General features: G+C 38.2%; 1 protein-coding gene across 1 annotated transcript; it reads left to right on the plus strand.

Moving 5' to 3' along the window:
- The first annotated feature begins 5,972 nt into the window (after window positions 1-5,972).
- Window positions 5,973-7,692, plus strand: helt (helt bHLH transcription factor). The gene is made up of 4 exons (XM_053334109.1): window positions 5,973-5,999; window positions 6,581-6,685; window positions 6,861-6,957; window positions 7,217-7,692. The coding sequence occupies exons 1-4, from the start codon at window positions 5,973-5,975 to the stop codon at window positions 7,690-7,692; spliced, it is 705 nt and encodes a 234-aa protein (XP_053190084.1).
- Window positions 7,693-8,769: the final 1,077 nt, after the last annotated feature.

An 8,769-nucleotide genomic window follows, 5' to 3' on the forward strand; every position in this document is an offset into this window, starting at 1 on the left:
AAGAACAAGGACAAAAAACAAACAACAAACAACAAAACAAACAAACAAACAAACACACAATAACACTGCATGGTGTTGCTCACTAAAAGCACCACACAGTTGTGTAAAAAAAACACTGCAGCAAAACAAACTGTCACAGTCACATAAAAGAGCACAATGTTGCTCACTATAACACAACATAACACAACACAACAAATAACTGCCAAATATTAGTATGTAGTATAGTATCATTGGGGGGTTTGTGTGTGTGTGTGTGTGTGTTTCTATAGTGTAGGATATTGTGTACAGTCGTGTGTGTGTGTATACCAATGATGTAAACTGGTTTTAGTTGAATTGTACCAGGTTTTGTAGTCTTTTAACTGGGTGGGGTGGGGGTGGGATTAAGGATTTATAATGACACTATATTTGTGTATGCATTTATGTTATAGTGTAATTGGTTGTATTCATTTAACATGGACCCCAGGAAGAGTAGCTGTTGCCTTGGTAACAGCTAATGGGGATCCAAATAAACTAAACTAAACTAAACTAAAAATAACATATAACATCACATCACATATGACAACATAACATAAAACATAACGGCATAACATCACATTACAGCCACAAGAACATGTAAAATGACTCCAACAAAACAAACAATCAAATAAATAAAAAGTATAAAGCACACTATAGTGGTTAAAAAACAACTCATTGCATACTTAAAAAACAGCAAAAGACATCAAATTAGAAAACTGTGGACCAAGTAGATTTTTTGTTTTAACAGATAATTGCACTTGGGTTATTTTTGGCAACCTAACACAGTGCCATCAGTCCCACATTAATCTATCTTGACAGTATAATTTCCTAATTATTTGGGCAATTATATTTATTTTTTCCTTTCTTTTATAATTATTCTTAACTTGACTGCATACAGAGATGCATTGGTCCTGATCAAAACCTGTGATCAGCAAAGAAATTGTTGTTTGTCTGGAGGATTAAACCAGCCAACACTAGGGTCTTTTTCTGTGAAATTGGGTTTTTTAGAAATGAAGGGGTAGTTATGTTCTCCTGTGGCAGGTATGAAAGTATTTAGGCTAATTCCAGTATTTTAAGATTATGTATTTGACAACTTTCAGGCCAAGAAAATAAATAAAGGACTCAGTATTTCTCCTGGTCAGGGCTTGGGAAAAGCATTTAGGCCTTTATATTGGTTCATTTCACAGGTCTGTATTCTCTTATTATTTCTTAGAAGAAGCAATGTCACCTGGTCCTGAGACTCTAACTAGTAAGTCCAGTCAGAATGTAGCTTGCTGTGTTGAGTTTATGAGTCCAAACTCAAAGAGTAAAACTTGCAGAAAATATGAGTGAAAATGTATGTCAGTAAAGAACATAAAACAAATACAATATAATTTGTAATATTTTATAATATACTATTTCTGTATGGTCTCATGTTTGATTTATGACAAGTATTTCTAAAATCCTGGCTGCATCTCTTTTGCCCAACAGTATAAAGTGAAACCAGCCCAACTTCACTTACTTCTAAAACACAGCTGATCAGCACAGAGAGAGAGAAAAACAGAATGAGGATCCGAGTACAGTGCCACCACTGAGCCAAAGTGGCAGAAGCATCACGTTTGTAAAACATTAATAATGTCCTTTATATTTTAATTCTTAGGAGAAGCTATACATTTTAGTTTAAGTGAAACAAACATGTTATTGCTGACACATGTCAGCAATAACCTGTAGGTCTACTGGAAGCTGATCTGAATTTAGACCATTATGATAGTGAGATTATTGTGAGCTACAAACTTTTAATACAAGCCATAAATACGGACCAGACTATTGTTTTTATATCTTATGGTTTATTTGTAGTATGAATCGATCTCATAATGCTCAATTGTGAGTTTCTATCATCCTGATCATTTTAAATCTATGATATGAAATTTTATGTTTTAACTGTCTGACACTTGAGCATCATGCTCTAATTACTGCATAAATGATGAGAAATAGACTTTATATTGTGTTTTTAAGACAGAAACTACAGTTTGTTTAAGTCTCTGTAGAAAACTATAAGAAGTTTTGCATCTTACCTCTAAAATATCTTCTAGTTGACAGGTCACTATATACCAAAGTACACCACAGGAGGGAGCAGTTCTACACTTGATTGTAGTCCTTTAGCTTCAGTATTTGATTGAAACACATACTTGTTTAAATTAAAAATAAAAACATTTCTACCTAACTGCTATAGTGCTCCAACTACACACCAGTTTATCATGAGTCAGAGATAAAATAGTAACTAAATACATCTTCATGTTGTTTCATAAGATAAATTATTATTTCAATGTCTTCGTGAAAAAAACAACTAATCTCCCCAAATGTAATATCATAGTGTTATTTCTGTAAGGATTTAAGGAGTCGAAAGAGATTTAAATGAGTTTTAACTTGATGACATTCGCTGTGATATTATAATATTACAGAACATTTCGTGAGAAGAACTGAATAGATATACTTTTGTTCCCATTTTTACAACATCTAATCAGTACAACCTAGAAAGCTGCTGTGTTTGTTTTTCAAAGGAGCCCATGATGCCTGAATTCAGCCTTAGATCATCTCCCCGGGCTCAATGGGGACCGTGTGAACTGCTGCAGTTCAGGCTGAGGGTGGCGCACCAAGCCAAAGGATTGTGTCGGGGACCCTCAAAGGTCACCACGGGTCAGAGCGCAGCGCCTGACAACACGGAGTCCTCACAGGCTGCTGCTGCTGCTGCTGCACACAGCTCTGTCACACATTAGGCTTGACTGGAGACGTGTTTATGTTTTCCTGCAGAGCTGCTGTACAGATAGTGAGACCTCTGGATAATACAAGAATAAAGATACAAATGAAGGCTGGAATCAACACATATTGAGACACAATTAAGTCCATAGTCTAATTCTGACATCAATTATTTGTTTTTTAGGGATTAAGAGCATGCAATAGGCTGCAATAGGCTATTACATTATTATTATCATGCACAACCAAAAGCTTCTGTGTTACACCAATCATGAAGGATTAATCTACAACGTCACTGTAATAAAAACATGCGCAAAATGTTAATTCACTAATACTGTGAATTATTTTCATACCGCAAGAATGCAATGAGACTATTATTGAGGGCACTTTAGTGGTCTATTGTGTTCAATAGTGCTGATACTTTATCTGTTGCCACCATTGATTTCAATGTATTTCTGACTTTAATGCATCTGCAGTTTCTACTATATTTTGTATGCAATATATAAATATTACATGCAAAATAGCAACATGTGGATTAAACATTAAGTTGACACTGTATTTATGTTGCAGACAATAGTTTACAGTGACATTATCCTACAGTAGGTTAAGCGCATCTGCCTGACTGTGCAGCTGTACAGTATGTAATATTGCATAGCATTAGTGCGTCAAAACGCCAGATTCTTAAGTAAAAATTATCACTGAAGCCTAATTGTCAGCTAGGTGCTGTGAACAGTAGGTCTGTCTACGGGAGATCCAAAAAAAAAAAGTTATTTTTATATTATTAATATTACCACCCAGCCCACTTAATAGTCTAAAGTCCTCAAAGTTCGTTTATTTCCTATGACATCACTGAATTATGTTTCCAACAGTGACAATTTGTTGGTGTGTTTCAGTGTTGTATCTTTATTTACAAATGACTGCAGTTCTATCGTCTTTTTTTTGCCAATTTGAATGTACAGCAGTGAGCCAACGTGCATTTAAATAATCTACCTATCGCATATTAGTGTCTAGAAGGACCAATATGACAAATACAATCAAAACGCTGTCATACATTCAAAACGAATCCAAAACGAATACGTTAATGTGTCCATTAATGCCTAGAGAATGCAGCTATTCTGAATAATGTAAGCAAACTAGAGCCGTAATTGTATGATATCTGAGGAATAATGCTCCTGCTAAAACATCTCCACCACAACCATTAACAGTTTGTTTAAATTATAACATGTCACCGAGTCAGAAAGGTTGCCAAATATTCCGATTATGGTGTGGTATAAATGTGGAAACCCAATGACTACACAAATCATTTTGTCAGAAGAGCCCCGGCTAAATACTGTGCATGTTCATGTATTAAATCAGACAGGTGTCAAACCAGTTAACAAATAATTTGAACACGGAAATAAAAATTTCACATCAAAGTAACACAAAAACTATGATGAAGTAAAATCCTGACGCATCGTTTGACTTCGTACTGACGCAACACTGGGCTTTAAAAAGTCGGTCAGCAAAAACTTCCAGTCTTTAATTCAGTTTTAAAAAAAAGTAACAACACAGATGTCCCTCCATATTTCAAAGGACAAACACATAAAAAGTGTTAAAATCTGCACAGTCAAGTAATTGGATTTTATGCCCTCGTCCCACTCGCTCGCGCTTTTCTCTCCATGGTGCTCTAAAAACTCTCCAAACGCTTCAGATGTCTTGTGAGCCTTTCTTTCACAATCCGCTGCTTTTTTTTATTCTTCGACACTGCTCACAGGATCAAATATATCCAAGCACGGTGAAACTTTCGAGATTAAAACGTTCTCAGTGAAAAAAAGAAGAATCGGAGCAAACTGTTTTGGCGCATGAGAGCAGTTTGAAGCTGAGAAGGAGCGCACACAATAAACCTGTTGTTAACCTTGCTGTGAAAATATGTTTGAAGAAAACAGCCAATTGTTGTATGAAATGTATTCAAGTATAAAATAATGCCCTTTGTTTGGGGGGAAAAACTTGAGCAATGTGAGGGTACAAAAGTCCCCTGTGGCATTTACTAGCACCCTTTGTGCAGTTTGCGCTTTGGCGTCTCCACTTGGCGCATTACCCAGGCCCCTTTAAACGCGATTGTTTCTTTCTTTCTAATGACATTTACCGGATCAAAACATGCTGTTAATTCGATCAGAAAGCTTCACCCTTCATAACAATGGCAGTATAATTTCTCCCAAAGTTTGTTAAGTTGACCGAAATTAGGCAAATGAATAGGGGTCTCCAGGCTATCCATCTTGCAGGTGACGGGGAATAATGCGCGTTCACACCAGCTGCATTCTTCTTTATTTCTCCCTTTCTTTCACAGCATTATTAAAATTTAGGCCAATGAAACTATTCATTCGACTGAATAGACATTTTCTTATAGGATAATAGGATACAAATTGAGCCTCTCCAAAGAGTCTCCAGTGGTGGGTAACCCTCGTGTGCCAGAGGCTGCTGGAGACGCTGGCCTTGACGCAGACGACGCTCGTGTGCCAGGGCTAATCACACACCTGCCGAGGAGTCCAACAAAATAAAGAATGTAAACAAAAAGCTTGCCATCTCTCATAAAAGATGGACGTGTCACCAAGTCGTGTGAGAAACGCCGAGAACAAACGGGGGGACTCCGTCTCCAAAAGATCTCCCCTGAACTTGGCGGAACAGCCTATTAAAGGCTTACTTAATTACTCTAATGACACTGGACAGGCCTTAAAACTCGGACCGGGCTTGGACGAGAGTTAAGATCGCTTGCTGGGATTTGTAAACAGGCGATCGTGTGAGAAACGCGAGTTGGAAGAAAGAGGGTTTCTTTTTTCGCCGGCTTTGTTTTCAGTGCGCACAGTGCGCCCCGCCGGATCAGGCGATCCCAACGCTCAGTTCTTATTTCCCGCCTGGGTTGTTACTATGCAAATAATATTCCAAAAGTAATCACGTGTCTTTTGAACAGCCACGTGGATTAACAAAGCAGGTTTGCCCCCCTGCTAGCCCATGGCTTTAGATTTTTACTATTTCTTTAACTGATCCTAAATGCACACATTTACCCAATGCATGGCTCTAATCCCATGGAATAATTTACACCATGAATGCAGGAGTCCCTTGGATGATCCCCTTATAAGGACCAGCTTTCCCCTCAAACCTCAGTCTGCTTCATCTTCTACCAGAGCAACACATCTCTCCAACCACCAGCTGAAGTGATTTTTAAGAAGTTTGTCAGAAATTCGTCGATGGCATCCAAAATGAAAGATCGGAAGGTATGCGCTCCTTGTGCGCTCTGTGTGAGGACTGAAATATTTTGGAAACATGCCATTTTTAACACTTTTCAATCACTTTATGGAATTTTGTTCTTCATTATTGACATCGAATATTGTTTAACTACCACTTGGAGGTATTTTATGGTAGAAGAAGGGAAATCTATCGTGTACCTCCTGTGTGGCACGCATTACAGGATAACTACGGCGCACTACCGGTGTAAAAGAGCCTTTCTGACACTTATGCATATATGGCAATAATGCACTTAATTATGTATCAAACGCTTGGAATGCATTCAATTCACTGTGTTAAGTTTGCTGAAAGATGTGTTAAGCATCTCTAATGAGGCCTCTGAGATATAGAAACTGTCTGGAGCGCAGCTGCTTGCCGCGCGCCCTAGAGCTGCGCGCAGCGCGCCAAACTCTCCAAGAGCTATAGGTCTCATGATCAAGTTTCCAAAATATTTCGTCGCTGGATAAGTTTAATATACAACTGTTTTTCGTATTTCTGACACATACAAAAACTGTAAATGTGATGTATTATTTTTGGTGTGCTCATGTTCGTTCTCTCCTTGCTTTTACAGAGAACTCCCATCTCTCACAAAGTTATTGAGAAACGAAGACGGGACCGCATTAATCGTTGCCTAAACGAATTAGGAAAAACAGTTCCAATGGCGCTGGCAAAACAGGTATTGTACATTTAGTCATGTATATTCAGAAAAACTGATTATTACTATGATTATTGCTTTTCATACAGTACTGATCTTTGGTAATGGGCTGTAAATCGTATTTACAAGTTTATGTGATCATGGTGAATATTTGCAATCAAACAGTTTCTAATGTTATTTTTTTATGATTTGCCAGAACTCTGGAAAACTGGAGAAGGCTGAAATCTTGGAGATGACGGTTCAATATCTGCGAGCGCTCCACTCAGCGGATTTCCCCCGTGGGAGAGAAAAAGGTGGGAAAACTTAACGCGCAGGAGTTATACTTTACGCATCCCAACACCACAGCTCTGCCAGAGATATTACACGCATTTTATACAGCGATGATTTGGGATAAATATGGATTATTTGAAAATGTTTGTTGTTTTTAGTTCAACCCTAACTTCTGTTTAGACATTTCACCGCAAGTTCACTTTTACGCACCGGAATCGGGCTTGTAAATCATCATTTTGTGTCATCAGGAGATTAAATGGAGTTTACTTTTATTCATTTCAGGTGAACTGCTAGCTGAGTTTGCAAACTACTTCCACTACGGATACCATGAGTGTATGAAGAACCTGGTGCACTACCTGACCACAGAGGATAGGGCTGAAACCAAAGACATCAAGTACGCACGGATCCTCGCCTTCTTACAGTCCAAATCTCGTGCGGTCACCGAGCCAGTGTTCGGCTCAGTCGGCTCGATGCCAGAACCATCTGACTACCTCGGTCAGCTGCACTCATCACCGGAGCACCAAAGCCACAGCCCCACTGACGCCGTGTACCAGCAGAGCCCACCGGGACACTTCTCGTGGCACAGCACGGCCCGAAGCCCGGGCATCTCGTACCCAACAGTGCCGCTCTCTGCGCACACACAACAGCACGGTGGATACTTGTCACCGGTGCAGGGACTCGATCACCACTATTTCAACTTTATCGGTCACACGCACGCAAACACGTTCAGTTTGCACAGTGCGCAACATGCCATGTAAATAATTGTGCCTTGTTTTTTGTTTTTATTTATATAACTGTGAATGATGGAGACAGACTTTGTACATGATGTGAATAAATATTTCTGATGAAAATTCAGCCTCTTTGACATCATTTACACTGATTTTGAGGTGTTCAAGTGACGCTTTGTTGCGTAATTAGAGATCATCAAAATTATAAGAAATTACAACTCAAATATCTTCCTGTAAACATAGTTGGAAAGGCAGTAAAAACAGAAAAGAGGAGAGAAATTGTCTTCCAGGGCAACTTTGTGAAAATTATTTCATAATGTTTTTAACCTTCAGCAAATTATTAGTGATTTTGCCATATTTATAAAAGTAAAAGGAAACATGCTACTACATAGACTAGATAGCCTTTTACATTTATTATATGAAGTAAAATAAGATCAGTACAGGATTTGGAGTAATTTTTTATAAGTAGTAGTAATTTGGACAAGACATGCTACTCAAAGGTTATTTAAAAAAATCAAAAAGTCTCCCTATTTGGTGTAGTCCTTCCTATTTCAGAAGAATTCAGACACAAATATAAATAGCCTCTTTTATCCCCAGAGAGTCTGTTCATGGACTGATCCTTGGGTTTAGTGGTTAATGCAACAGCAGGTTCCAGGGGGCAGACATGAGCCTGATTCCCCCAGGACCACCACACTCCTGACTTAAACAAACCTGCACTTAACACAACCACTGATGCAATCAACATCCAAGCCTCCTTAAAATTTAAATCCGTCCTTTCAACTCTGAAACTTTTTTGAATCCAATAAGCAAAATAACAAAGAAAACAAAAGTAATTGTGACGTGTTTTGCACAAAGTGTTACATTTCTAGAATCTCAAAGATGATTTCAAGAAGAAAAGGGCGGAAATTTGCCCCCTCTGAACTTCAATCAAAATGTAACATTCCCACATATGAAAGCAAAATAGACTGACTATTCATTAGGATTAAAGAGGGATGTTTTGCAGGGGACAAAAAATTGGTGCTTATTTACATTATAAAATGTACAATTCTTTGGTGAAACGCAAGCCACAGAGCAGAATTACTTCCATATGTATCATTTGCTCAACAA

Source organism: Scomber japonicus, chromosome 2, assembly GCF_027409825.1.
Source record: "Scomber japonicus isolate fScoJap1 chromosome 2, fScoJap1.pri, whole genome shotgun sequence".
Classification (NCBI taxonomy): Eukaryota; Metazoa; Chordata; class Actinopteri; order Scombriformes; family Scombridae; genus Scomber; species Scomber japonicus.